The sequence below is a fragment of the Danio rerio genome, chromosome 6, assembly GCF_052040795.2.
Source record: "Danio rerio strain M-AB ecotype USA chromosome 6, GRCz13ab, whole genome shotgun sequence".
Taxonomy (NCBI): domain Eukaryota; kingdom Metazoa; phylum Chordata; class Actinopteri; order Cypriniformes; family Danionidae; genus Danio; species Danio rerio.
The window spans coordinates 31,883,692-31,910,180 of record NC_141026.1 but is presented as its reverse complement, the minus strand read 5'-3'; the positions used below and the strand labels follow the sequence as shown (position 1 = coordinate 31,910,180).

The window sequence follows — 26,489 nt, the reverse complement described above, 5'->3', positions numbered from 1 at the left end:
TTATTATGATTCACCAATCATACCAATTCACACCACTATAAATACTTTAAGTTCCATATAACAGCCATCTTCATTTTGAAGAATCCCCCCTTCCCCCGCTTACTCCTCCTCATTTCCTAGATGGGATACCAAGCCAGCCGACATTTCTGTGTGGAGTTTACACGTTCTCCCCATGTTCATATGGGTCTCCTCTGGTTTTCCTGGTTTCCTCCCACCATCCAAAAACATCCAACTTAAGTTAATTGACTGTACCAAATCGGCACTATAAACATGCTACTAGTAAGTAGTTATCTCTTAAGAGCAATCACTATCTGTTTATTAGCTACAGTACTACAGCAGTGGAGTTCTCGAGATCTACCTGTGCTTAAACACCCCTCTTGCCTTGCAAATGGGAGGGAGCCCCGGACTCAAGGATTTTATGACCTAAGGGCTCTCTCCTGGGACACCATGCCAAAGAAGCTTTATAATCAATCATCAGCGAAGTGTAAACTCTTAAAGCTCTTATTTTCGGTCTACGCTGTGAAAATGCAGAGTTCCACACAATTCATTCATGTTGTCCCAACACAAATTGATTAAGTTAATCTTTTAACAAATTTATGTGGATTTAACATAAAAAAATAAGTTATCCTAATAAATTCTCAAGAACTGTGTTGTTTCAGCTCAATTTAATTAGGTAGTTTAAACAAGTAAAAAAAAAATTTGAGTGTATTTAGACATAAGGAACGGAGGAAAAAACTAGTGTAAACAACTGAGTCAAATAAGAAAAAGGTCCTATTACTTGGTCACAGGTAATCCCCTCACCGACCAGCAGAGGTCCCTCTCACCAGAATTCTGAACTGTACGAAATCCATTCCCCACAAGCCCTCTTGGTACTCTGTTTGCTGGTCACCTGAAGCTTATATACACACACATATAAGCCCTCTTCTTTAGTCTCTGCAAAACTCCCACACTCTCTGGACTGTTAATTTGTTGCCAACTTGTACTGTTTGCCTGACTTTTGATTCTCTGCTGCCTGCCTCGAGTCTGTACTGTTTACCGATGTGATTCAATGCTGCCTGCCTTAACCATCGCCTGTCTCATCGTTTATGGATTGTTGCCGCCTGCCTACGACCCCGCTTGCATTCGACTTTAAGTGAGTGCTGTCATTTATTACTGTCTGCTGTTAATCAACATTATCTGTCGTCACTTTAATAAAGACTCTGCCAATGGATCCTTCTTCATATGACCCAACGTTATAACTGTACGTCAGTTGTGTGCTGTATAATGTGACGTGTAAAATGACAATCACTATAATTTGTATTAGCAATAATTATAATTTATTATGCTGAGTTAATTTGTCTATTTTATTGTGACACAACAACAGTTACTCAATTAGGAATTTTTGTTGTTGTTGTTATAGAAACAACTTGAGCAATCAGTAAAGCTACATATTAGCATGACCCCATATTCACTAATATAAACACTGTATATAAATTAGACAACAAAAGCTTAAGTAACTTTGCAAGCACGTCACAATAAAAGCTCAGATCTACACCAAATGATTTTACCTTAGGTCATGAGCTTCAACTGTAGGCCTTGAGCTTTAATGGAGGTGAACGGATGAGAGCCGAGAAGCATATTGGCACAGAAAGCCATTGAGGCAGTAACCACCACACATTATCAACTCAGGGTTGACCCAGCGAGCAGTATTACTATAAGTGGCAATATAAATGTAAATAAGATACTTCAACTTAGAGACTGGTAAAGATGGAAACAATTACTCAGTCCTATTACATGTGAAAATAAAAAACACAACACAGTTGACAATATGATTATTTCAGATTTATGGCTTCTATTATGATATCTTATGGCAATGAAATGTCGCGCACATTGATGTGATTGCTGCTTTGTATACCTGATTTGATCTCCCGATTGAAGCTAATTTTATTATACACAATAATCATGAGCCTGCTTTGCCCGATATAATTATAAGTCTTTAGAAAAGGGTTCATAGACAGTGGGCTTATAACCAACTCTCTCTCTCTTTTTCACATTATGGCTTATTGCTTTTGGAAGTATTACAACTCTAAAAGTTCATACAAAGAGCAGTCTCAGAAAACGGATCTAACTGCACTTTGGATGTGACCTAAAATTAAATAATTATATCCATGATGAAAATACATGAGGCATTTAAAGCACATTAAAATATTTATATATACTTGTGCAAGTGTTCATCCAAGCATCTCTGGGTTGTGTATACACATTTGTATCAGAACTTGTACATCAGGTTCACAAGAGTTAGAGATGAAAGACACTCGAGTTAAGTTATCCTCTGTGCTTACATTTGCTACCTTAAGATTTCATTTGGATATTCATAATAGACAGCTCCCGTGTGCATAAATGCTTCCTGGCACTTTGAATGCCTTCTGAGAGAGCTGAATACATGCAATTAGATTTGAAGGAGCGTAATAGGACATGCACTTCAAACCTGACGTTCTCTAGCAGCAGAGAGAATCTAATATTTTTTGCCTTTTGGGAGCTGTGAGAAGTTCCACTAAAGCACAACAGTCGGGGGATTATTTGTGAATAAACTGAAAATCTAGAGAGAGAATAAATGAATAATGTAATCCACATTTCTTTTAAATTTACACTTTTACAGAAAACACCATCTCAACTGTTTTTATTGCTCTGCAGTTTCTTTCAAGGCTGTGCAACACATTTAAGCATATGTTGAGACTTAGTTTAAAAACATGAAATAGAGGATAGTTCAGAAAAGTGAAATAACCAATTAACTAAATACCTACTAATTAACCATCACATCTTCTTTGCATTGAGTTGATCTGGTTGTTGATTTTGGCATGTGGAATTTTGATCCACTCTTCTTCAGTGGCTTTGGGAGGTTTCTTAATATTGAACATATTCGTGTATATGCTGATCCAGAGCATCCCAAACATGCTCATTGGGGTGATATGTCTGGTGAGCCTTAGGGTTGAAAATGCTGAATGTGAAGGTCCTGGGATGGTGTGGTTACATGTGTTCAGACATGTACAGTTTTGAGGCCGGTTGTGCAGAATGTACTGCCAAATTCTCTGAAAGACGTTTGCAAACAGCCAACACAGGCTCATTATGGATACGTACCCCATCTACATTCCTGGAGAGTGCAAATTATGTAGCCTGAGGTAAGTATGGCTGCATTTCATCTTTGAAATGAAGCTACGAGTCAGTATGATGACGCTGACAGCATATATTCCTTTTAGCGCTACCAGCTGGCCACTTACTTCTGTATGGACAGCTTTTCTAGTGTTTGCCCATTAACTCGCCACATATGCCGATGGACTTGGAAGCTCAGCTGACCGCAACAACAGGGTTCAAGTCCAGTGAAGAAGGGTTCCAGGAACCAGGAAAAACAAAAGTAAAAATAAATATATAAAGAACAGGCTGAAAATGTGGTAAAATCAATCGACTGCTTTTCTTTTTCTAGATTGCTTTTGAAAATACTATCGGTTGGGTTTTGGGATGAGGGTGGATAGGTGTGTGGTTCAGTTGGTCAGACAGTTAGTCGACAGCAAATTGGCCTGGTTGGCTGAAGTGTATATTGCGCCTTCTGGTGGATTTATGCAAGAAGGATGTGCGAGAGAAATTTGAGATAATCAGAAAGCATTGTTGGCGTAATAGCCTTGTGGTTAGCATGCTGAAATATAGTGCACTAGCACATCAGTGCGTCCCAAGTTCAAATGCCGGCTCAAAGACCCCCCTCTCTCTCTCTCCAACTTTGCTTCTTGTCTCAATACTGTCCTATCTAATAAAGGCAAAAAGGGCAAAAATAAATTGTAAAAAAAAAAGCATACACATCGGCCTCTGGTAGATTTACAAAACAAAACTGCAAGCAGACCTACCTCCAGTTACGTATTTCACTGTCCCCAGAAATTTAGACCTAGCTACGTATCCATAATAAGCCTGGGTTGGAAATGACCTATGGTAGAGAAATGCACATTCAATTCACAAGCAACAGTTCTGGTCGACATTCCGTCAGTCAGCATGACAATTGCACACATCCTCAACTTTCAACATCTGTGGCATTGTGCTGTGTGATAAAATGCACATTTATTGTGGCCTGCCTAAAGCACCCATAGGCAATGATCATGTTGTCTAATCAGCATCTTAATATGCCACACCTGTGAGTGGGATGGATTATCTTGGCAAAGGAGAACTGCTCACTAATGCCAAGTTCACACTGCTCAGTTTTCGCTGACCATCCTGCAGTATGAACACAGCAGCAACTGAATGCTACTCTAGATAGTCATGTGATCCAACAATTATGAAATTCATGCAGTGTGAAATGGAACTACACAGTGAGATTTCAGAAATCCTAAAAAAAAATCTTGAAATCCTAGGCTAAAATTGGAGATCATTTATGTGATATGTTTAAATCTGATGTTGCAATCAGCGAGACTTCAGACCATCACAGAGAAATGTCAAAACTGTTTTTTATTGTTTATTATAGTGGAATTCTGTGAGCAAAATTGCCAACACAGTTTTTATTTATAAATTTAACAAAATTAAAATAAATTGAAATTGAAATAAATAGGGCCTTTGTCTGCATGGAAAAGGTTCTAGATTTTTGAGTTCAGCTCATGAGAAATGGGAGCAAAAACAAGTGTTTCGTTTATATTTTTATTGAGTGTATTTATATATTAATTTATTAAATCATTGAATGGCTTTATAATTGTTGATTTATATTGTTCTCTTCATAAAAACAACAAAGCTTTGATTTATTTTTCTCTTTTTTTCCCAACTCTAGAGCTTCTAAATCTGTTTCTCAAAACCATCTGAACCAGATCAATTTAATTTGGAAACCAAGTAAAGGCAATCAAAATGCAATCAGTTTAATCTCCGTGTTATTCCGCAACACCAAGTAAAGCCCTCTGTTTCATCCAAGGGGTTTGATTGAATGGTTCAGTGCGGTCATCTGGAATGGTGACTGATAAGCACTAGACAGTTGGCCGGGCATAACTTGACCATAATTAGCATTAAGCGAATGCTCATTCACCCCGTACAACATTCTAATTTATGGATTGTGCAATAAAGGATCAACTGGTTGTGCAATAATTCCAATTACGCTTGTAATGCTGAGTCACTGAAGAAGAATAATGGGAAACCATCTGCTCCATGAGTACAGTAATGCACACAGTACATTAAAGCACATAACAGGAGAAGGTGTGAAGGAAGACTTCAATAATTCACTGCTTATTCAATTTGTGGAGGTTAAGTGGGTTAACTTTTATAGTTGGCAGTGCAGAAACCTTCAGTAATGCATGAAACACTGAAGAATGATCTGATATATACTTTCCAAGTGAAAAAGATAAGGAACCTAGGCCGCAGAGAGTTGATGTGCCACAAGACGAAATTGTCACCATTTCCTCTTGTTTAGATTCTCATTTTGTTATTCAAAACATTGAACATTAAATCACATCTTAAATATAAAAATGAAACTAAAAACTTTTAGATGCTCTGTATATTGACATTGTAGATATAAATAATTTATCCAGTGCTTTGGCTTTAGAGTCTCGTTTTTTGTCAGGGCCAAATATTGCAAGTACAAAAAGTTTTGATTTTCATGAGTTTCTTTTTTACATCATATTTGTGGAATGAAATGTTTTCTCAAAGAAGGTTACAACAGAATCTGTTTAAACAACATTATAGAGACTAAAACATCGTTCCTCACTGTGTCATTTCTTTTCTGATAATATCTTCAGGGTGAGACGAACAGACATACTGTAAATTGCCAATACATCAAAGAATGCTTGCTTTAACAAGAGTAACACGTATGCACGCACGCACACACACAAACACACTCACACACACACACACACACACACACACATAAAAAGTTTTTTACTGCGTGGCACTGGCAACTATTAAAAGTTTTTAACCATGACAGTGTTGCTGTTTGTTTGTTCTATCTTCATTTTTGTTTAGGCCTAATTGATTTTAATTATGGTCCATGTCTTCTCTAAATGAAATATATTTATAAATTACACACTGTCATAACAACACAATAAGGTATTAATGTCACAATAACACAATTACTAATTACAGTTTTTTCCAACTGCTTCTCAAAACTGCATCAAATGGCAAATAATACTATCATAATATGTCATGTAAACACTGTTGTTCTAAGTCTAAAGCTTTTTGCTTTTTCATAGGCTTATATCTACAATTCAATGCAATGTTCTGCAGTGAAAATAATCAGCTGAAAGGAGCTGTAAACACCAATGACATAGAAACAGAAAATATTTACAGTTTTTTTTACGATTGTTAAAACTCTAAAATAAAAATTTCCACATAATTTGCAAAATTGTACTCCAAGGAGCAAAACACCGCCACATATTTGCACAACATTACACACAATGTCTGATTGACTCTTTTTGTAAGACATTACACACAGTGATTTGTAAAAAACTACACACATTTCGACACCTTAGACCAGTGGTTCTCAAAGTGGGGGTCGGGACCCCCCGAGGGGTCGCGGGGCAATGAAGGGGGGTCGCCTGGTGATTTCCAAAAATCTATTTATTTTTATTAAACCATAAGAATTAACATATTTTATCCATAACTATACTGAAAATTAAAATAGTCGTTTATAGTTACTATATACTTTATAGTTACTATAGTAGCTTATAGTTACTAGTTCTATTTGATTGCGACCCCTGGGGTAATAACATTATATTACAGTTTTTTACAATTGCTATGACACTTTTATCAATACATTTAACAAGTTTCCTAAACTCTTAACACAATTAGCACAACATCCGTCTTCGTGGGCTATACAATTAACACATTTCTTGTTTTTTTGACACAAAATGCATCCAGTTAACACAAATTTAAAATGCTTTAACTTCTTTTACACACAAGCACAACCAAAACCAAAACAATGTAATTTTACAGTCAAATTTACAAATGCTTTAACACAGTATGTCAGAACAGATAACACCATGTTCTAAACAGAAATTATATTCTGTATAGGAAGTATAGGAAATAGCCACTATTGACCTTCTCCATCCATGCTGTCACAGAAACAGACCCTCCATCATTTCCAATGTTTGCAGACTGATTGCTAAATGAAGATTTGTGTGAAGGTGTGTCAAACCGGTGCTTCAGTGAATTCATACTGATCTTGGTAGTTTCTAATGGTTAGGAATAGATGGTTTCTATTTGGTTACCATAGCTAAAACAATGGAGTTTAGACTTCTTAAATGACATCCGTGTTTACTGTTTTGATAAATGGTGGGGAAAATGTGTCAACCCAATGAGAAAGGGTTTACACATCTGCAAGACCTGTCTTTTGTTCTGCTGGGATAATGATAATGAAAATAAAGTGGAACCTAGTTTCTTTAACCAGGTCAAAGCAAACAAGAAAAACTGTAAACCTGGAGTTCATTAGTACATACAGTACATATACAGTACAGCATTTGCATACACTGTGTCTAATTACTTTCAGAGAGTCATGAAGTTAGAGGCCAATCAAGTATGAAATTTTCAATGTTGACAAGGCTGGGGATGTCGCCGTAGGAAAAACATAATAGGCCAAAGGGCCGCAGTTTCGGTGCCGGGCCACAGAAGATATCAAGTATAATGTGGATGAGAACATTTGGCAAAAGACCGGGCAGAATAGAAGATTACTTTGTTATTTTATTATAATTGTGGTGCTTTTTCTGTTTGCAGTGATGTCCTTCTGCAAAAAAAGTCTGTACTGCAGAAATTCTGTGTCTGTATTTTTTTTGTACATAAACTGTTAATTTTATGAAGCAATTTTTTTTCTTCGTTTTGTATAGAATTTTTGCCGTAAAAGAAAGAAAATGCATGCATTAACTTAACCCAATGAAACAAAACTGTAATGAGACTTCAAATATAAGGGCAGAGCTGACACATAAACTAATGGAGTTTCTGTAATGTCAGCTGATGATAGTGTTTTTATTGTCAGTGTGTTCTGATTGACTGAATGTTTCTGTTGGAAGAGAACATGTGTTTGTGTTTTGAACAATAATTTCATTTTGAAACATGATTGCAGTGTTTTGTTAGACATGGTGTAGTGTGTTCGTTTATTATTGTATTTTGAAAAGTAGTTTAGAGGTTTCGTTTATAATGTGTGATTTTGAGCATAAAATTAACTGTTTTGCCAATTGTGTATTTTAGGTGTGTTGCTGCGTTAAGAGTTTAGCAAACTTGTTAAATGTATTGAAAAAAGTGTCATAGCCATTGTAAAAAACTGTAAAGGCAGCAATAGCGTCAGATGCATTTTGATTTTATAACATCAGGTTATACTTTCTGGCACATTTAAAGCACTGACACAAATTTAATTGGTGTGTCTGCGTCATTGCATGCAAGGTTTTTGTATTTATAACCACCTCAGAGGATATTGGGGGTCGCGAGTCACTGGCATTGTTATTTTGGGGGTCGCGGGCTGAAAAGTTTGGGAACCCCTACTTCCTTGTCATTACAAATCCCCGGATTGCCAATGACCACGATAATGAACAAATTAGATAAACACATCCACAAGGTGTGGAAGCACACATGTGCTAATTTGAAAATGCAGCACTCAGGTGTGCTATAAAAGGCAGCAAGTGAGTTCACCTGTATTCATCAAATATGGAAGGAGCTAGAAAAAGAGTGAAAATGAAAGGTGGAGCTCAAAGAGGAAAAGAAGGAGGTAGAGGAAGAGGAAAAGGAGGTAGAGGAAGAGGCCTAGGTAAAGGAAGAGGTAGAGAAGGACTTGAAGAGTTGATAGATCCTGAACAAAGAAGACGAGGACCAAATTTGACTTAAGAAATCCGTGCTACACTTATTGACCATGTTATCAACCATGGACTGACACTGATGGAAGCTGGACAAAGAATTCAACCAAATCTCAGCCGAATTACTGAATTTCTAGAATTGAAATAAATACTTGAAAAATTCAGTCTGCATCATCAGTGTTGTGCAGTGCTCAACAAGTTTATAGTGGGCCTATTTGTGTACATTCTCTCTATATCTCAAACTAATCTTGAAGAATGTGGTGGGTTTGTCACTATTTTGTTTTGTCATCGAAATGATCCCTTACATAACAATGTCTGCCCAAAAATGTAGCACATGCTATTTCCTAAAATTAGTTTTTTTTTTACAAATGTGTTTTTTATTTATCACAGCAGTGTGAAACTGTCTACAATAGTTTGTGGACTGTGTTGGTTAAATGAAAAATAATAGCATTTACACAAATATGTGTATATGTTTTGATTGAAATGTGTATCTTTTAACTGAAATGTGTATGTTTTGACTGAAGTGTGTCATTTTGCAAAAAAAATCTAGGAATTCTGCAAATTGAGTGTGGTGTTTGAATAATTGTGATTATATTTCGAAAAAAAGAACATGGTTTTCAAAATTGTGTGTAAACAATTGAAAAAAACTGTATTAGGCCAAACATTACTGGTCTATACAGTAGCATACAACAAAACCATAAACACACTGTATGCAAAAATGTAGAAAAAAAAAACATGTAAAGCAAAAGTGTGTTCTTTATAATACAGTAAATGACACAGTTGTGTCACAATTGCCATCAAGTCATGTGGGCAAAAGGTTGGCCCTCAAACACTTTACAGAGAAGAATTTCTCTGTTCTTTTTTAGAGGGGTAGGTACAAAACTACAAATTGTGGATGGGTGATGAACAAGTTTTTTTTTTTTTTTTTTTTTTTTTTTTTTTTTTTTGGACCAGAACTGTTGTTGACCTATTTATAATATTACTATACTACAGTAAATCAGTAATTGTTAGTGATCAGTTACAATTGTTTGAGTGCTTAAGCACAATTTTGAAATTAAGGCTCATTTTGTCAAAACACTAATTTACACATCCACACACACAAACAGCAGAACACATTAGAAATTTTGCAAAATGAAACACTTCCTTCAAAACTTTACAACATTATAACAAAACACAATTTTGACACCTTACAGAAACACACGCCTCATTCAATATGAATCTGTTTGCTTCATTTACACACTGCTGTTATCAATCTTAATAACTTGTATAATTTTTAACAGACTAATACTGATATAATCTGGGTTTCAGAGGTATTGCTATAAAGTACTGTATTCACCAAACAGTGATAGTCTGATAGCTAAATGCTAAATTGCATTATGCTAACAAACCATAAAACAATGTAAAGCTTATTTATTGAGCTTTCTGGTGATGTATACATTTCCGTGTAAAGAAAAAGTCATCCCCTGTCTCCTGTTTACCAATCTTCCTCACTTTCGTGCTTCCTCTTTCATACTGCAGCATTGGCTTACTAATTGTAAGATTAATATTTATAGCTCCTGTAAAACATTTATTAAAGACTACTATTTTTAGCTATACTACTGTAAACATGTTTATTGAAGACTAATAGTTTATACCTATTGCTTTTTTATTGTGGTTCCAGCTGACTGGTGTGTCTGCAGTTTCGCAGCAGTGTGTGTGCACACCCGATGGCTGTGTTTAACCCATGGTTCATGTGTGTGTTCATTTGAAAGCCTTTGCTTTAAAATGGCAAGGGAACTCCATCATAAAAAATATCCGTGTCAAAAGCATCCAATTGTGTTTAGTGATTTGCATATCACTGTGTGTTATGTTTTGCAAAAAGTGTGAAGCTGACAATGTGCTTACAGTTGTGCAGATTTAGCCTTGTGTTTTGCTCCTTGATTCTACAATTTTGCTTATTGTGGGAAAAGTTTAATTTTAGTGTGTTAGCAATCATGAAAAACTTTAATAAATTAGTGTTTCCATATTTGAGCAGTGTGTGTGTGTGAGATCTGGTGAATAAGTGTAACATTTTGATTAGTTGTGTTTCGAAAAGCATAGCAAGTCACTTGTTTGAAGTAGAGCATTGTGTGTACAGTTTTGAAAAAAGTGTTTAACGCAATTGAAAACGTATGCAAAATAGAGTTCAAGGCTGAGAAATAGCTTCTGATTTTGGAGATTTGCTGTGTAGTTTTGCATTTTGAGTGAGAGCTTTCTGAAATCATGTGACATGTAAAGATTTTAGGTGTAAGCAGTTGAGAAAAAACTGTAAAATAATGAATGTAAGGTTTGTTCATGACGGTAGAGCTGTTATTGTACCACCGACGATAAATACATTCTCATAAACTTTTTTTATGTTTATTATTCTCAACTAGAGTGTGAATTGAATGTTTAGAAAAATAAAATAAAACAATTATAATACATTCTTATTATTATTCATTTATTCATTCATTTTCTTTTCAGCTTAGTCCTTTTATTACAGTTTTTTCCAATTGTTTTCACACATTTTCTGTAAGCTGGTCTCATATTGTCAGAACTCTACACACAAATCACAAAACACTCATACATTGGGCAAAACCCTTCAATTCTTCTGCAAAATGAAACTCTACGTTCAAAACTATGTGATTTCTTTTCAAAATGGTATTTTGTTTTCAAATGACACACACAAGCCATCACTTCAATAGACAATTATAGGAACATTTGAACACTGATGTGCTTTATGTAAAACACTATGACCACTTCTTCTCCATTGATCATAATAACTTATGTCAGCCTTTTTTGTTCAGTGTTACACTTACTACAGAAAGTAGGCCTACAGAAGTGCATTGTAAAATGTTTCAGAGTAATATTTATATATAAAACACAGAAATACACGGTACCAAATATATTTTATTGTATTTTTCTTACAAAAACTGTGTACACAGTGTTCATCAACCAACACAAAGTTGCACATAACATGGTCTACATATACCATCAACATAAGTTTACTGAATACAGTTACAGTAAAAATAATTATTTTAAAAAACAATAAAAAAAATATATAAGGTATACTGTATCCTCTTTTCTTTTTTGGTCTGTCCAAGCAGCGGGGGAAATGTCACCTTGCATGGCGAATTCAGCCATGAAAAGCATCAACTGCTATAGCTTAGAGAAGGGTTATATGTGTGTCTGGGATTTCGGTCATACACTTTCCATCTCCAGGCAGAAAAACAATTCCTCAATAGGTTTGAGGAATGGAGAATATGGAGGGAGATAAACAACTAAAAATTGTGGGTGGGCAGTGAACCAGTTATAAACCAGATAGAATCTGATTTCTAAATTGAAATTCTGTGTGACAGGTGTTTACTCATGTGATGAGATAGTATGTAAAGTAGGGCAACTGACTTTACAATCGTGAATAACAGTGTGTTCCTTGTGAAAACAAGAGATATTCTGCATGAAAATTGCGCAGAATGCAGAGAATTGTGTGTAGTGTTTTGAAAAAAGTGTGTTTTAAACCTGCAATTTGAGTGTAAAGCAGGAATTGTGCTTGTAGTTTAGCAGAATTGGTTCAGGGGGTTGGTGCATCAGTTACATGTTGTAGTCATTGTGTGTGAAGTACAAGTAATTGTGTGTAAACAATTGGAAAAAACTGTAATCTGGGGTCGCCACAGCGGAATGAAAAGCCAACTTATCCAGAATATGTTTTAAGCAGCGGATGCCCTTCCAGCCGCAACCCATCTCTTGGAAACATCTATACACACTCATTTACACTCATACACTACGGACAATTTAACCTACCCAATTCACCTGTACTACATGTCTTTGGACTGTGGGGGCAACCGGAGCACCCGGAGGAAACCCACGTGAACCGTGCCAATTGTGCAGACCAAAATAGAAATGTGTTTGGAGATGCCAAAAAGTGATGAACATGGCTGCTTCCTGTTAACAGTCAGGTCTAAGAGATCTGATAGGTGTTTTTTTTTATTTTATTTTATTTTATTATATATTTTTTATTTCCTGGTCATATGATTCCTTGATGCTTGTATATTTTTAGCCCAAATAATCTGAGATATTGCACATTAAAATTAACCAACTCTAAACAGGAAGGTGCCGGGTTCATCACTCTTCGTAATGACTTTTTGTGACATATAACAAATTTGCAGGTGTGTGACCAAATTGATGATGTTTTCTCAGTTTGATTGTGTTTTTCTGTTTGAATTTGTTTTCTTAACTTACAGCACATTTGATCTCTTTCAGCCACCGTAATGTTTATCAATGGCTGTACAAGCACATTTTCCTTCCATTTATACACACCGATATCAGATAATGAAAGAAACAGGAGTATTATTAGGCAGAGCTTTATTGCTATGCTGTTAGTTTTATTTGTTTGCTTGTATTATTTGATGTTTATTGCAATATAATTGTTCTGTGAATAGCTAAATTTTTCAGCAAGTATATTTTACACTGCATAAAGCAGTAATAAAGTCCTAATTGCTCAGAGGCTGCTTTACATAACAGTCAGTGTTACATGCATGCCTTTACGCTGCATCACAGGGAGAAACATTCAGCACTCTTGGGGAAGCCAAAGCCATGAAAATGAAGGGCAAGGCATTGTCACAGAAACAGAGGGAGATTAAGAGGCTGTCAAATCTACCAGCTTTGACCAGTTCGAGTTTACATAATGATGTTGTCTCTTCTTTCTTCCCTTTGTAGCAGTTTCAGGTATTCCAGATGAGCCACCTTCTGTCCCCCTCTTTACTAATGAGAACATTCCCTTGTTATTTTCTGCCCCAAACTATGGTGTGATTGTGTAACATACATCTGCATTCAAACACTTAAAATTCAAGATGATGGAGTAACACTTGAACAAATCCTGTCTTAATTTGCATGGACAGCATACAGCTGTTCAAGACAGCATAATGAGCAGTAAAAGTACATGGCTTGAATCATCGCAATGATCACCTCCTTTCATTTTGTTTGTTAAAATAATTCAATAAACAATTAAAAAAGTATTTATATATTGCTTTGTCAGTTAAAAGTACTTTTATTGTGCATCTATGTTAACATGTATATTATTTACATTTACATTTAGTCATTTAGCAGACGCTTTTATCCAAAGCGACTTACAAATGAGGTCAAGGAAGCAATTTACACAACTAAGAGCAACAATGAATAAGTGCTATAGGCAAGTTTCAGGTCTGTAAAGTCTAAGAAGGGAAATATTAGTAGTATTAGTGTTTTTTTTTTTTTTTTTTTGGTACAGTTAGTGTGATATTCAGAGAGGCAATTGCAGATTAGGAAGTGTAGTTGAGATTAAATAGTTGAGTTTTTAGTCGTTTCTTGAAAGTAGCGAGTGACTCTGCTGTTCTGATGCAGTTAGGGAGTTCATTCCACCAACTGGGCAGATTGAGCGTGAGCGTGAGCGAAAGTGATTTCTTCCCTCTTTGGGATGGAACCACGAGGCGACGTTCATTCACAGAACGCAAGTTTCTGGAGGGCACACAGATCTTCAGAAGTGAGCGCAGATAAGAAGGAGCAAGGCCAGAAGTCACTTTGTAGCCAAACTTCAGAGCTTGGAATTTGATGCGAGCAGCAACTGGCAGCCAGTGCAAACGGACTAGCAGCGGAGTGACATGTGCTCGTTTAGGTTCATTGAAGACCACTCGTGCTGCTTATTATATATTATATTATATGTATATTATACATGATACTGTATGTAAGCGCATGACATCACTGTTTTCACAAAATCACCATTTTTACACAAAGACAATAATTGTAGTTTTCAGGAACTTTCACATTGCAACCAGTTTTTTTTTTTTTTACTTTTAATTTCCAGCCAACCAATTAATACTTTTACGAAAATTGAAAATTATTACTGTTTTAATGCACCACATAGCGAAGGAAAAGAAAATTAAATAATGTGGAAAGTCAAATAAAATTTGAAATAACTAATTTATTTGGAGTTGAGATTGGGAGGTCTAAGGCTAAAGTAAAGAAGAGTACTGTAACAAACAAAAAAATACTATGTTTAACCTTTCAACTTAGTCCATGGTAGTACAAATAACGTACCCTAAGGAACAGTTTTGTACCTGTGATGAAGGTACAAAATTGTATCAGCAAGCTACAAAAGTCAGCGGTACATTTTGGTTGTCCAAGGTACAAATAATGTTCTTAAAGATACAAACTACAGTGGTACAAATTAATTTTTTTTTTAAATTTTAAGTGAAGTTTATTAATAAACAAATCACTTGTTTATGATTGTTCTCAGCTGTTCCAGCATCAGCTCATGATCGATTATCCAATCAGATGACTCCTAACTCACTATAAATAACCAGAGTTTTCTTATCGCAATATCTTCGTCGAGATCTACCTGAGCTCAAACTCCCCTCTCGCCCTACAAATGACAGGGAGCCCTGGGACAGCATGCCAAACAATCTTTATTATCAATCATCAAGTGTAAACTCTTGAAAGTACAATGCTGTTCCATAAAAAGGTACTGCCCCAGTGACAAGGGTTTGTACCTTCCTTGGTACAACGTCTGAGAGTCTACCAATTTCAGAAAACACAGCATACATTTAGGCCTTATTTGGCTTCAAAAACAGGCACCATATAACCCACAGTCGTGTGAACCTCTCATCTTTATCTTTAATCTTCACTAGCACATAAAACCTCTTGTTAGAAAGTAATTTCGTCTTTCAGAGTTCATAATAGTTTAAAAGGTGATGATAATAGTTTGTTCATGTTTTAGATTGCTGAAAGAATTATTTGCTCCTTTGTTTTTTCTGACTTCTCTTTAGTTTTTTTGTGCTTCCCTCTTGCGTTGGTTTGTTTCTGAAAGGATCTTGTTTTAGAAACACTTCAATGTGCACGTCATGAAGTTTGTTGTTTCAAATATAGACATGTGGTAAGTGCATGTGAGCTCTCTGGGCACTTTTAGACGGCCTCGTAAAACAAAAACAGGAGGCAGCAGATTTTGTTCTTCTTGGCTTTGTGGCTGTTCATCAAGACGATGACAAGGTTTGATTGAGCTCAGTTCGACCATGGCTCGTTATTATATGTATATATTATTACGGTGTAATGTCTTGTCATGTTTAAAAAATTGCCAGTTTCTTCGTTTTCATTCTCCTGGCTTGTTGCAGGAGCAAGTGATATATCTTTGTAAACCAATAGCATCCAGTTGCGTGTCTAACTACCTATTTTGGTACCCTATTGTTGTGCTAGGTATCTTTTGCAAAGGGTACTCAAAAGTGGTAGGGTACTGTACCTTTTGACATTGGAAACAGCCATAAAAGGGTACTGAACTGAACTGTACCGTACCACTCAATAGAAACAGGCCATAACACCTAAACAAAATCATCAATCAATCAATCAATCAATCAATCAATCAATCAATCAATCAATCATCCACCCCCCCCCCCCCCCACACACACACAAATGCACACTTAAAGTTTTATAGGCCTGAGCAACAATCAGCCTGTATAAAGCAGCCAGATGATTTCCCAAGGCACAGCAGAGAGACAGATAACTCCAACATAACAAACATAAGGTTGTAACACTGCTGCTTGTGTGCTAAAGATCACCAGGCTACAGTAGATATTAAGATATTGACCTTTGGATAGTGTCATATGATTTAATTTCATGACTTTTGTAGTGAATGTTGGCGCTTTATCATCCCAATTTTCAATGGTTTTTATTATATGGGATTGATCAGGATATTCTTCAAAAAGTCTTTAGTCTTCCTTCAGTTTCATTAAGACAAAGAAAAGCATCCATTTTTTTTCACTTACTACCAGTATGTGTATATAGCCCTTATTGCTTAAAGTATATATACTCATACTGTATATACATACAAGTAGTTCCTTTTGTATTTAAGCACAGGAAAATAATAACCCAAACCCTAAAACCAAAAACAAAAAAGTTTGCTCTTTGGAAAATTGAATCTTTAATACTACACATTTATTTTGGATTAACTGAATCTTGCTGGCAGATGGTGGAGATAAAGATCTGGCTCAAGAAAGCTGATCTTATATTTTGTAAATCGGGAGATCATGTCCTGTTACTTCAGTGTAAGTGTGGCCCCAGAGAACAGCTATTTTTTGTCACCGTGTTCTGAAGGCTTCCCATGGGCCCGTTCGTCTGCCTCTCCTTAAAGCAGCTTTGCTTATGTTGACATAACCTCAGTCTTTGTAAACAAACACTTGTCCGAAGCAAAAAAAAAAAAAAAAAAAAAAACACACCAATGATTTCCGGGAAACAAATTTTGACAAGATTTTGAGAACGAACCAGTTACAGATTTGCTGAACCATAGGCTAAGCGAAAAGCTTTGTCCCTTAAGGCCTAGCCATTGCTTTGTAGTCATAACACTGGAACGCTCTATAGAAAACACTCCGAAATTAATCCCACAGCTGGCAACATGCCAGCATTTGCAAATTATAAAGTAGCCTCATTTATTGTCTTGCACTTTTCAGTGCTGTTTGTAATATATTTCATGTGTCTCTTGTAATATCTTCCTTTCAGATCCCTTTCACCTTAGCGCTGGGCTTTTGTACCTCAGCTGCTGTAATAAAGAATGTTGTCCCGACATGATAATTCATCATGTAGATTGGACTGTATATCAGGGTGTTCCTGTTGCTCGTGTTTAAAGTATCTGCGTTTTTCAGCTTGTGAGCAGAGCGTACAGCAGCCAACATGTATTTGTGCTTCCAGTGCAATGTCAAATATTGTTCGCTCTGGTCTTAAAAAGTTTTCTTACCTCTTGAAGCAGGCCAACAAACGTGTCACCCCATAATTAATTGCCGGTTGCTAAGGACTAATCATGACTAATTGCCTGTCCAATTTTGTCTCTCTATCACAGCAACATGTACAGGCTTGTGAGTCTTAGGGGACAGAACAGACGCTGTCGGCTATCAGAATGAACCAATGATGGGATTTTCCTCTTTGTGCTTCTAGTTGGATGAAAGTTGTTGATGCAGAAAGGTCAGTGATGTCATGCTGTTTTTCTTACCCTATCTTTTCATTTATTTTAAAAATACACATTCTAACTTTCATTGACTATATAGATAGATAGATAGATAGATAGATAGATAGATAGATAGATAGATAGATAGATAGATAGATAGATAGATAGATAGATAGATAGATAGATAGATAGATAGATAGATAGATAGATAGATAGATAGATAGATAGATTATTTTTTACTTTAGATATATTAATATGTACTATACTGTTATAGTATGTGCTATAAACAAAAAAGAACACTTTTTACTGTAGGTATGCCATTAAAACACAGAATCTTGTCCATTGTTTTACTGCAGGTATATTATTAAAACACAGAACATTTCCACTTTTGTTGGTATTCTCCTAAAAACACAGAAAACAAATGTTTTTAATATAAAAACTTTTAAATTAATATAAAATGTTTAGTGTTTTTTAACAGATGTTTAACCATCAAAAATGTGATTTATTTATTTATTTATTTATTTATTTATTTATTTTTGTGGACACACTGTCAATTAACGGAAGTTTTCTGTTTTTTAATTTGAGGTAAAAACTCTGTGTAATGAGCTGCCAGTACATTTTCCCGTTTTTTTACAGATATATTTTTTAAGTGTAACACTTATACTGGATGTGCTGTAAAATTGATGCAATTGTACTGCTTTCATAATGAAAAAGCCAGATTGATGCTTATGAATGCACATCCACCATATATGTAGAAATTCAAAAGAAAACAGTGATGTCCAGCCAAGAAAAAAATCATATTTTGTCCATTATTAAAATAGTTGTGCTTGGAAAATATGTGCTCTATGCTTCCACTGTTTCTTTTCTATAACCAAGGAAACCTTCTTGCTATGAAATGTGCATAAGAATGTCTGCTAATATAATACAAGAGAGAAAGTAATTATGTAATACACCCAAATAGCTTCACAATTATGCATTTACTTGGATGATACGATGGCGCTAGTGCGCTCAACACACACCAGCTATAGGTGGAGTTGAGGGACAGAGATAGAGCCAATTTAATGGACGGGGATGTTCGGGAGGCCATGATCAGTAAGGGCCGATGGATGGAAATTTGGCCAGGACACCAGGGTTACACCCCTACTCTTTTTCTTAAAATGTCATGGAATTTTTATGACCACAAAGTGTCAGGACCATGTTTTAACTTCTCATCTGAAACACTGCCCTCACTGACAGTATAGCGTCCCCTTCACTGTACTGGGGCATTAGGACTCACACAGACCGCAGGTTGACTGCATTGTGTATATCTTATTTCTTGTGAACTTTTGCTTTAAATTCACTTTATTCACATTGATTTCCACAGTATTTATTTTCTCTAATTTTAATGTCAATGCTTCCAGTTTTCAGCTTTCTTTAATAAATCTTCTTTTGTGTTCAACAGAAAAAGTAAACTCAGGATTAACTCATAATCTATCTTTTTAATTTTTCAATGTTTGTCTCTTGTATTTGATTACCAGCGATTCTTGTGCGCAGTTTCTATTATAAACTAGTTTGCTTTTTTTGGTCCAAATATTTTGTCAGTTAAGTATTTTAACCAAGTTTAGTGACTTTAGATTTTTAGTGTTTAAAACAAAATGATGATGTGATCCTTTATAAAATTCATGTGTTATACTATTGCAATGTTAAATGATTATTTTTTATATATATAAAGATTATGTTAGTTCAGGATGTTTAGTGTAGTTTTAGTGACATTTGATCATACCATTTTTTGGTGGGACTTTTTTTTTTTTTTTTGCGAAAAAATAAGATTAAGAGATTGGAGTTAGGAGAATGTGGTATTGTTTTTTATTATTATTTGTTTATTACACTTTGTTAAATTTATTTAAAACTTTCTTGAACACTGTTTTCATTCATGCAGTATTGAATTTAAAAAAAAAAAATATTTTTGATTTAATTCAATAGCCACTTGTTGAATACTGTTTACCTATAAATAAAAAAATAACAAATAGGGGGTGCTTATACACTGAACAAATTATTTTGACAAAATTGTTACAAACAATTTATATGGTTTGAATAAAAAAACAAACAAATTTAATTTAGTAATGTTCAACCTAACTTGTTTAAATTTAGACCAAATAAATTGTTTACAATCACTTACAGTACCTTAAAAATGTAGTAAATCCAAGGAATCATCTTTGAATATTTTTTTCCAGAGTACCACCCAGTTTTAACCAAAGCAAAAAGCTCTGTTTAAAATATAAAAGCATGATTTTGTGAAAACAAGACATCATGCACATTCATATGACATGCAAATATTTGAAACAGCAGCAATGGTAAACATTTTTTTTAAACAAAATGACATCACCAATACTGACTTGTAATCATACCAGCATTGGTGGCTTTTTTAAAGTGTATTTAATGAATAAAAATATAATAAAAATACCAATTCAACATAAGACATGGTGAATGACACTACAATCTGTACCCATTTAGGTTACAAATGACCGCATTTGCATCATGTTGAATATTAAAGTTTATAGATCAAACATACAGCCCAGTGTGTGTTGCAATTGACATTCCAGGAGTTTTAAGGACATTTGTCATAATGATGTTAAAATATGCAAGGGTATATAAATATGTGACTTTGCCAAAATGTGAATCTATTGACTTGAAGCAGTGCAACCGCGTGATGAGGCCTTTGGCCCTCGTTTTTATTGAGGAGACTTGCTTAATGAGGCTAAACATGGTGGAGGTGTTGGGCCATAATGGGGACGGATGCTGCTCTGTCTGGAAGAGGGGAGGCTGTTATTATAATTGATAGCCTTTGCCGCTCACTCCTATTTCAAAGTTCATTAGCAGCGCTGCACTCCGCACGTCAAGCATTCGCAAGGTGGCTTCATGGTTCTCTTCAATGCAAGAGAGATTTATGGACCTAAGATGGATCATCAGGGCTTTAAAAATACACTAGGAAATGAGATCATGGGCTCTAAATCCCTCCAGATCCAGTTCCCTCTCAGTCCAACTTCCATTTTGTTTTACTATCATTACTTTCAAATGAAGCAAAGCTGCCATTTACCCCCAGAGAAATACAAAAATACTTCAAACGCATTAAATGGAGCAGAAAGATAATAATAAATTGTCATTTAAAAACAGTGACATTGTTAACATTGCTTCATCACATGCAAAGACTTGAAGCAAATGATGGCAGGGGTATGTGTTAACACCCTATATGTACAGTATACACAATGCCTTACTGTGCTGAGGTGAGTGTGAGGAATTACAGACAGTTAATTATGGCTATGCCGGTGTGCTAGTGGGGAGGTCACGGGCCAACATCTGACTGACAGTACTGTGGATGAAGCCAATTGTGGCTGAAATTTACAAATAGAGTCAGTTTTTATGGAGTCTCTAAGTTTCTATTTAAAGCTCACCCCAAAGAAATCGGTTACTTCTATTTTATGTGCCTTTCAGGCATTCTGTTCACTAAACTGTATGTAAATTTAAACTACAAGACAAGGGTTAGCTGCTAGGGATTACCGAATAAGCTGACATGTACTTGCAAAATTGTTTGTACAGTTGAATGTCTGTGGGGAACCACTAAGACAAAGTGTTAGCAGATATTACAGAGAACGATAAAATGTACCTTCAAAATGTGCCTATGAAATCATTCCCTGATAAAACATTAAGTCATTGTCACATGTCTGGTGTGTCTGTGTTGTATTGTATCATGTGATGTTACTGTATGTTGTGCCGTAATCCCTTTGCTTGTGTTTGTCAGTGTCCTCTTTATTCTGTTTCTCGCTATTTTCTGATGATCATGAGTTCCAGTTGCTGTATCACCCCTGATTGTAATTTGTCTAATCATGTCCTGTGTATTTATACCCTTGCTTTAGTTTAGTTTACTGTCTGGTAGTGTAAACGCTCCATGTTCAATGAGTTTTTGTGTTCCTGTACTGAATGTTACTGTAAAAGACTTAATAAATAAAATAAATGTTAATTAGTTAGCAGTTGGAAATATTAATGGTGCAGAAAAGCTAAATATTTTTGTGCAAATTTTCAGTAAATAAGTATTATATATGGGCATCATGGTGGCGCAGTGGGTAGCAAGATCGCCTCACAGCAGAAGGTTGCTGGTTCGAGCTCCGGCTGGGTCAGTTGGCATTTCTGTGTGGAGTTTGCATGTTCTCCCTGTGTTGGCGTGGGTTTCCTCCAGAAGATCCGGTGTTCCCCACAAGTCCAAACAAAGACATGCGGTATAGGTGAATTGAATAAGCTAACTTATAACATAAATTTAAGTTCAGAACATAAAAGTAAATGTAGCTTCCTAAAGTTTGGAACTAAAAAATAATTGCATTTTATGATAAGCTGCGCCTTTAATATACGTATAGCTGCAGTTTAGGTTTTAAAAAACTCTGTTAAAAGAACAAAGTGCTATTAATGGCTCCCCTTGTAGTGTCTTAATGTTTAAATACTGATGAAAGCTGGTTGAGGGATTTCACAGAGTCTCACACAATACATAAAGAAGTAACAAGCACTAAAAGCAAGACCTGCTGTTGCTCTTGTCATAACTATTCATTTAAAGCATCAATGGCGAATGAAATTAGCTTTCAAACTTTGGTCTGGTAGGCAGACAGTATTCATTACAATGATATATAGTCCAAGAATCTCTCTTCCTTTTTTCGCTTAGTTACGTAAATTTTGACTCAGGGACAATTTGTATTGGGTTGATGCTTTCACTGTTTGTTTGTTTTTTTACGATCAATAATCTAGCAAGATCATTTGTCTTACGTTACACAGACAGTAGTACACAACTGGAAACAGGACAAAAGATCACTCAGATTAAACCTCCACAAGCACTGAAGAATCATTTATGATTTAGTAGTGCAATTATAGACAATATGAAACCAAGCTCTCTTTTTTTAATGAGTACAGGATGTCTACGAAATCCCTGCAGTGTACTGAGTTACAACTGACAATTAGACTGACAATTATGGGAGTCCCTCCTGATTAGTTTAATCATATCTGACACATTGAATATCAAAAATAAATAAAATATTGTGGAGTCTAAACTTGATATTGTTCAGGGAAAGTTCCTGACGAGCGGTGCTGAGTAGATTACTTACAAATAGTGTACAAATAGCCTGATAGTGATTATTCTACTATATGATTTAAACTGTAATTCTATGTCAGTTGTATTTTAAGTAACCTAATCTGACTACTTTTGAATTACTTAAGAGCAGCGGTAGACAATATCGGTTCGGGAGAACCACTGTCCTAGAGAGTTTTGATCCAGTTTGATAAAAACCCAAGCATTCAAGACCTTAACACTCAGACCTTGAACTTGCCTGATCTTGCCTATCCTTGCTTTAGACCAATAACATTCGTTTACTTTATAACTGCCATTAGCGTCATTATTTTATAGATTCTTGAGGGTATCTTTGAGTTCTTGGAGGAGTGAAGCATCTCAACACAAATACTGGGGTGCCTCAGGGCTCAGTTCATGGACCCCCTTTAGTCCCCATCTTCATACTATCACTGGAATATATCATTTAGAAAAATGCATTTTCATATCACTGCTATGCTTATGATACCCAACTCTACCTTTCTAACAAAATACATATCTTGTTAGATGAAGGACCGTCACCTTCAATTCAACCCTGCCAAATCAAAACATCTTTAGATTTTAGCCTATCAAAAGCTTAATCGCACCTTCTCCATCAAGTTTGGCTTCTTTCAAGACAATCAGAAACTTTTAAGACCACCCTTAAAACTGACCAGTCCTTAAAATTTGCCTAGTGTAGTATTAGAAATATTGGGCCTGTCCTTGTTGCACAAATCCTTAAGGTTCCACCAATAACTAGCACCTAATATTTTATCTCTATTCTATTTTTTATCTCTATTTCATTATACATTGTATGTTTTATTCCTTATTTATTTATTTAAAAAAATTAAGTAGTCCATAAAATGTAGCTTTAATCAGATTATAAAAATTACCGACTGACTGACTGACTGACTGACTCAATGAATACATGTAGTCAAATCTAATTAGTATTACAGTACATAATTCGTTCTTTTTGACAGACTTGGTGGTGTTGGCTGTTGGGGGTGAAGGAATGAGTAGTGTTATCTCAGTTTAGCACTAGCACTTTTTGTAGATAAATAAATATTTGCGCAAAAATAACCTTATTCTTCGTTTTATTTATGCAATTCAAGTGGCAGGAAATTAAAAGCAGAATACTGAAATCAAATTCATTAAGACCTAAAACCATAATTTAATAAACTTGATATAAAAGCATACATTTTAAACTAATTTAAAAATGTATTTTAAAAACTGTTTATGCTCACAATGATGTCACATCCGTGTTCTCTGTTTTTGTTTTCCCCAGAGCTCACTCAGACCTATTGATGTAACAGCATTCACTTTTTCCATTTGTCCTGGTTTGTTTGCAAGCTTGGAGTGTCACTGAGTGACATCAGTATTCCCATCCAAGCCTGGAAAACCCTTACTTGGAGCTAAACTCCTCTCAGCCATAAACCATAGATCTGTCACTGACATCACATGTCCGTATAACCAACAGCAGGCCAAACAAACACAGACAGCAAACACAGGTGGATCTTTAACTCTCATAAGGGATTAATGATGATGCTGTTTTGTTGACAGAAAAAAAAAACCCCTCTTAGACAGCTGCAGACTGATCAAGAGCACAATACTCACCAAACCCATGAAACCTCTCAATAGATTCAGTTGTACTATATTATAGCAGTACTGTATATGTAAAGGCTCTGGAATGGAAAAAAATATAGCCGGGTCTTACTTTTTTTAACAGCTAGGGATCACATTTATCATACTCAGAGTGTTGTAAAAAAAATCCTGCTGCTGACAATTTATTTGAATAAATGAAGAAATCTATTCTTGCCCACTCTTATACATATTTCATTAATCTAATCACCATTCTTTATTAACTGAACAGAGGGCATATTTTTCACTGACAATAAAGGAGCTGCTCTATTCTGTAGAAGAGATTCATACTTTATAAAGGAATTTTATAATTTTATGGTTATATACTAAATGTTTACTAATAGAACTGACATTTGTCCTGTGATATCATTCATTAGCACATAATACAGTACAATAAAAACATTGTAAGTTTAGCTGATTATTTCCAGTACACAGTTTTATATTGTGAAAACATTATTTTCCTTTTTGCACTAATGATGTAAGCCAGAAATGCATTTTATTATTTTAAAACAAACATTAGAAACAAGCATTTATTAATTGGCATGTTGTTAATAAGCTTGTTTATAATAAGTATTTCTTCCCATCAACACACTATTATGTAATAAAACAAATGGAAGTGGCGCCTCCTTGCTCCGAGGCAGAGAAGAACAGCACACGAAGAGAAAAATCGAGACATTCACCTGATTTAGTGTCTGGTTGAACAAAATAACCACGAGAACACCTGGACTGAGCATCTGCGCGTGCAGCGACGCTCCCGTGAATGACGGAACCGACTCCGCCTAAATTCTCTTGGCTGGAGAGAGGAGGAGACAGTCGGTAAGGAGAGAGAGAGAGAGAGAGAGAGAGAGAGAGAGAGAGAGAGAGAGAGAGAGAGAGAGAGTCTGATAAAGGAGGGAGGAATTGCTGAAGAATCAGACCAACTACGATAAAAACCCCTCAGAGCCACACTGAGGCTTTGATTATGACGTAGGCAAGATTCTCGAGCGTTCAGCGCATCCGTCGCGCGCCTCAGCAAGTTGGTGAAGAGACTCGCCGGCGCGCGTGAAGCTCGGAGCGGCTGCACTCAAGCCTCCTCACCCTATAAAGTGCGTCGGTGACGAAAGCAAATTCAGCACTTAGTCCACGAGACAGCTCCAGTGCGACGACTCCCCAAACTGGACTTTCAGTACTTTCAGAACACTCTTGCGCGCATGAACAGTAGAAGTCTCCTCATATTTCTTGTGTTCATCTAACTGTGATCTGGGACCTTTTTTATTCTCCACTAAATATGTACCAGGGGCATTTGCAGGTAAGACTCTGTTCATATCAGCACTTTTTATTTTACATTTTGTGTTTGCTGTTATTTTGTATTGTTTCAGTTCCACCGAATTGCATGTGATCAGTGCATAAAAGCACGTGCTGTATGAGATAAGTTGGATTTTATCCTTCTCCTGAAGAGGCTTGTTTGCTGTTGATGTGTATTGTGTTCATTCTAGGATATTAGATATGTTAATATCTAGTTGAAATGATAAGTTATGAATACTTATTGTCTGATAATTTTACAAAAAATCTAAGTTCTAGTGTCAGTGTAGCTAAAGGATGCAGATGACCAAGATAAGTAAAAGGCAAACATAAAAACTGTTTTCTTTTTTAAAACACTTGTGTTCTGAAAACAAGTCTGTTTTTTTTTACTCGTACATTGTGTAATATCACCACCAATAGTGAATTTCCCAACACTTTTTGTATCACTCTGGAAATAATAAATAGGCCTACACAGTTGAACTTCAAGAAGCAATCCATAAATCACATTATGTGGAAAATAAGACCCACCAGGGTCTTTTGAACCTCTATATGCTTTCAACAGCCACAATGGCGTTTGATTGTGTTATGTTTGATTAAGATCTCTTAATTATGTAACCACAACAATAAAGCTTGCAGCGCTTTGTCTACCAAGTCTTACAACTTCTAAGTAATTTACCAGCTGAATATTTTATGACTTCTATAACTGCTTCATGGGAAACCAGAGTAGTATTTTGAT

General features: G+C 35.6%; 1 protein-coding gene and 1 long non-coding RNA gene across 24 annotated transcripts in view; one reads left to right on the top strand and one right to left on the bottom strand.

Annotated features, from left to right (window-relative positions):
* Window positions 1–1,301: 1,301 nt before the first annotated feature.
* Window positions 1,302–25,393, bottom strand: LOC141386294 (uncharacterized). The gene is made up of 3 exons (XR_015493764.1): window positions 25,153–25,393; window positions 3,876–3,952; window positions 1,302–3,778 (listed from the first exon to the last, which is right to left on the bottom strand). It is a non-coding gene; the product is annotated as an uncharacterized LOC141386294 (long non-coding RNA).
* Window positions 25,386–26,489, top strand: part of pex5la (peroxisomal biogenesis factor 5-like a) — a 139,255-nt gene continuing 138,151 nt past the window's right edge. For all 23 annotated transcript variants that reach the window (XR_015493752.1, XR_015493749.1, XR_015493751.1 and 20 more), the window contains exon 1: window positions 25,386–25,760. Coding sequence is in view for 11 of the 23 variants with exons in the window: in XM_087257362.1 (XP_087113488.1) it covers window positions 25,740–25,760 (21 nt within the window). In the remaining 12 variants the exon portion in view is untranslated. The remainder of the gene's footprint in view (window positions 25,761–26,489) is intronic.